Source organism: Gastrolobium bilobum, unplaced genomic scaffold (assembly GCF_033153095.1).
Source record: "Gastrolobium bilobum isolate Gb01-03AN ecotype WA unplaced genomic scaffold, APGP_CSIRO_Gbil_v1 utg68148, whole genome shotgun sequence".
Classification (NCBI taxonomy): Eukaryota; Viridiplantae; Streptophyta; class Magnoliopsida; order Fabales; family Fabaceae; genus Gastrolobium; species Gastrolobium bilobum.
The window spans coordinates 98381-103216 of NW_026896639.1; the positions used below are offsets into that span (position 1 = coordinate 98381).

General features: G+C 34.2%; 1 protein-coding gene across 1 annotated transcript; it reads right to left on the reverse strand.

The window, feature by feature from the left end:
• Positions 1-971: 971 nt before the first annotated feature.
• LOC133301212 (chlorophyll a-b binding protein of LHCII type 1) lies at positions 972-1971 on the reverse strand. The gene has a single exon (XM_061500834.1). The coding sequence runs from the start codon at positions 1890-1892 to the stop codon at positions 1092-1094; it is 801 nt and encodes a 266-aa protein (XP_061356818.1). The 5' UTR covers positions 1893-1971; the 3' UTR covers positions 972-1091.
• Positions 1972-4836: the final 2865 nt, after the last annotated feature.

Genomic DNA, 4836 nt, shown 5'->3' on the forward strand with positions numbered 1-4836 from the left:
CTATAACTAACAACAGCTGAAATTGTACCTAGGGGTATGAGTTCCGATCCTGTTACAGATGATAGAACTCAAGGAAAGCAACCAACGGTGTGGAGGGTTTATTCTCGTAGGAATAAGCATAGAGGGAGTCATCAATTGTTAGGGAGTTAGTTAGTTACATGGGTAAAAGAGGGACTTTTGTATAACGGGATATAAATAGGTTGTTGGGGTCTTTTGGTGAATCATTGGGGAATATTGTATTGAGTGAGACTAAGTGATATCTTAGTGTTGAAGGGAGTGTCTCCCTTGTGAAAAGCAAAGGCTCTTGTAGCCAAACTTCATTCTTGAATAATAAACATCCTGTTTTGTCTTTCCTTGTGCTGATTTCCCTGTTTTGCTTTGTGATTATGGTTAAGATCTTCTTTGGGACGTAACAGATCCTACCATAGTTAAAAGTCTATACTGAATTCTCTACTTAAACTGTGTAACTAAACTCTGTCTTTGCCTAGAAGTTGAAATTATTGGACCTGCAAATTGAATCTCTTCTTACGTAGAATTAAATTCCTGATAGCTCTCTGTCTCAAATGTATAACTTTCTGTTTAGAATACAATTGAAGATATGCAGTTTAGCTTAATAAAGCTAAGGATTTGTTTTACATTTTATTTATTACCAGTTCTTTGCTTGTAGTCTTGTGTTAATGGCATGGGGGCAAAGACAATATCTATTTATGTGCATTCATATAGGACAGAAGAAGGACTGGGATTTAATGGGCTAAGTTTCAGTTTTTCATTGGTTACGGGCATAGCTATTAATGTTGTTATGTATCTTGCACGATATATTGATCTTCAAAGCTGTTCTTCCAAATAATGCTTTGAATGAATATCAGCTCTCTCTGCTGATATTGCAGCTCTAACATGTTGACCATACTCCTTATAATTAGTTTGGCTAGTAAAGTGCATAAACAACGGAAACTTAATCAGAAAGATCTAAATGAGCCAAATAGAAATATATAATTCACATTCGTGGCATTGGTACAACCCAATATATATTTCACCAAACAACAAAATGAAATTCACACAGATTTGAAAGTGATGGTCATTTCTCATTTTGATCACTTTCCAGGGACGAAGTTAGTGGCATAAGCCCAAGCATTGTTGTTGACAGGGTCAGCGAGATGGTCAGCAAGGTTCTCCAAGGGACCCTTTCCAGTGACAATGGCCTGAACGAAGAATCCGAACATTGAGAACATTGCTAACCGACCATTCTTTATCTCTTTCACCTTCAGCTCTGCAAATGCCTCTGGGTCATCAGCAAGGCCCAATGGGTCAAAGCTCCCACCTGGGTAAAGTGGGTCTGTTACCTCACCCAGAGGCCCACCCGCGATACGGTAACCCTCAACGGCACCCATCAATAAAACTTGGCAAGCCCATATGGCAAGGATGCTTTGTGCGTGAATTAGGCTTGGGTTACCCAAGTAGTCAAGCCCACCCTCACTGAATATCTGTGATCCTGCCTTGAACCATACTGCCTCACCGAATTTCACACCGTTTCGGGCCAAGAGCTCAGGGAACACGCACCCTAGGGCTCCCAGCATGGCCCATCTGCAATGGATCACTTCCAGCTCACGGTTCTTTGCAAATGTCTCTGGGTCTGCTGAAAGCCCAGCAGTGTCCCATCCATAGTCACCTGGGAATTCACCAGTCAGGTATGATGGAGGCTCACCAGAGAATGGGCCCAAGTACAAAACACGGTCTGGGCCGTACCATGGGCTTCCAGAAGAAACGGGCTTCTTGGATGTTGCTGCTTTCCTCATGGTGACCCGTCCAGTGCCTAGCTCCTGGGTGGATGGGGAAAGCTTGATTGCCTTCCCAGCCAAAGATGGAGAAGAGAGTGCCATTGTTGAAGCAGCCATTGTACAATTATAGTAGCAATCAATGGAAAACTCTGTAACTGAAAAGCTTAAGGATAGATGGCTGTAGTTTCGGTTAGCTTAGATGGGTCTTATTTATATATGGCTTCAAAGACGAATGAGGTACTTATCTTATGAGATCTATATATCTGAGTTTCTATTGGTTCGTAACATTGCTTTTGTCCACTTGCTTCTTCTCATACCACTTATCGCTTCTGAATTATTTTTTGCTTACCAACATATCTAATATCCACGGAATTATCATCAACTAATAAATAATTCATCCAACCAATAAGAAATCGCCATTTATGATTCTGGATAGGCTATATCTATTGAATGGATATATGAAGTCAGACAATTCGGTACATATGACAAGTGTGACAGATGGGGGACCATGTGCATTGATCCCATTGCCAGTTTATGAAATTAGGTAACCATCAAATTACCGTAAAATGACACACTTAGAAACTATAACCATCCATGCTTTCTGTATGAGCTGCGAAATTAAACATTTGCACTTTATTCTGTAGTCTGTGAAAAACATTTGCTACAGTACTTGTCAAGCAAAAACAAGGTCAATATAATCAAGTTGTTCCTTTGTCTCGTGAAATATAAATTTAATTTTGATATAATGCCACCGTTTAGAAACAACAAAAGTATAACTGAGCAGCTGAGGTCAATTAAATGCAAATATAAACATGTTGCAATTTTGATTTGAGAAGCTACATGAAGCCATGATGTAATATCTAAGAAATCTTACATCTCACAGTCAGCTTCTCTCTGTCAATTATAGTAATTTTATCTTGAAAATATCATATAATGACAAAATAAAATATTGCGAAAACAACATTAACAAGCTTTTTCCCCTTTTATTTGCTCATGACACTGTAAATCCATATAACAAAGGTATTTTCTTGCTTGCCAAATATTTTAAGCCACAATGGAAATATATAGATAAAGATAAAAATCATAAATAAGGATAAACAGCAAGGTCCCGCTCAGAGCAAATTATTTTCATTGAACTTTTGTCATTATTATATACATAGATACGTCAGACCTTCTCATAGCCTACATATTTATAAAGCAAAGATCCATAATAACATTTACATCTTTTTTTCTAGTTCCAACATGACACTTAGCCCTTAACTAATTAAAAGAGATAAAATTTTCAGGGTGATATGCATAATTCTTTCTCAACTACCACTTATATGCAAACATTTTCAAATTATTTATTCAATTGAGTCTAGATGGTTAGAAATGTGATTTCCTTGTTGAAGAGGAGAAGAATTGAGTATAGTAAAATTTTCTCTAATGCTCCTATTTTGTTTTTAAATCATCATTTTTATCAAACTTTGATATATAAAACGATTATAAATATATTCAAACATCGCATTATATACAAACTATCACAATTATAAAATTTACAATACAACATACAATACGCCAAAGAATAAGTAAAAAGGAATATAGTTTCTCATATAGCAAATAATTTTGACTCATACACACTCAAAAAAGTGGATGAAACTCACTAAAGAGAAAAGTGCGTAAGAAAACAAATGGATGTCACCCACTTTTTTATGTACGCATGAGACAAAATTGTCTCATGCTACATGAGAAACTATATTCCCTAAATAAAATGCTAGAAAATAAAGAGTTAAGGGTTAGAAAAATTGTAAACATAATCTATCATGGTTTGATCACCATCTCTTGTGACCTAAATTCATATTGCAAGTAGTTCAAATTATTGTTCCATTATAGGTCAAATTTTACGGGTGTTAGACAAACTTTTATGACCTCCAAGCTTTTGAGTTCTCGAAAACTTTACAATCCACTAAGCTTTACATGTGCTTAGCAACCTTACATTATGATTTTACAATAGGAGAATAATTAACAAATTATAACACTCAAAGAGCAAGTATACAAGTTGATGCTCCAAGAGTGTATGAAGATTTTACAAGAATGAGCTCAAGATAATGAAGGGTTTTCGTTTTGTCCTTTAACATGACATGGTAAAATTTTCTTCACACACAATATTTTGTGGGGCCCGCATTTTTTGAAGCAAAAAAAAAACTAAGGCACAGAAAATGAATCTACACAATCACTTTTTCTACAACATAACTCTTATAAAACCCGATAACGAATTGTGTATGTGATCTTAATGGTTTATGAATCTTTTTCTAGTCTCGTAATATTCTCAATATATGAATAACTGAAGCCCAAAAGTTTAAGAGCCATTGGAAGTGTATATATAGTGATTTCATTAAAAACTAGCTATTTATAGTCATTATATGTGTAACGACTGAGTTGAAATATGGGAGCCATCACCAATTTTATTTCAGATTAAGAAAAATTGGAAATTCATTTACTTTTGAAAATTGGTCTATGAAAATGGCCAAGGTTAGAGAATCCCTTATGCATGAGGAAGGGTGGAGAATAAATCCCACAACACTCTTAAAACATCCATCACAAGATGGTTTACTTTAGATTGATGGTATGAATTTCATTTTATCTTTTTCTTAATAATTTTTTATTTTAGTTTTTAATTTAAACTGTGATGTGAATTAACAAATAAAAGCTAAATTTAACATGTGCACGAAATTTAAAATTATAAAAAAAAATACAAAAACTAAATTAACATATTTACAAGATATAACAAATAAGTAAAAAAATGAGTTATAAAAACAATTTAAATATTTCTCATTGAAACCTTTTTGTTACCGTCATTTTTTATTTTTTATTTTAAAATAAAACATCAAGCTTGCTGATGTTTAACACATACAAAATCACGTTTTTAGTTTTATTAACATTTTTTTTATTTCTATTACCTTTTTTGTTAATTAACTTTTTTTTTTGTAAATTTAAAATTAGAACGTAGGGGATGAGATATTTTTTCATATTTGACAAGAGTTTCACATAATCAAGTATGGCCAAAAAAATTATTATATAA

Bases quoted from the DNA above. Each gene is read 5' to 3' on its own strand.
- LOC133301212 (XM_061500834.1), bottom strand. From the start codon at position 1,892: ATGGCTGCTTCAACAATGGCACTCTCTTCTCCATCTTTGGCTGGGAAG.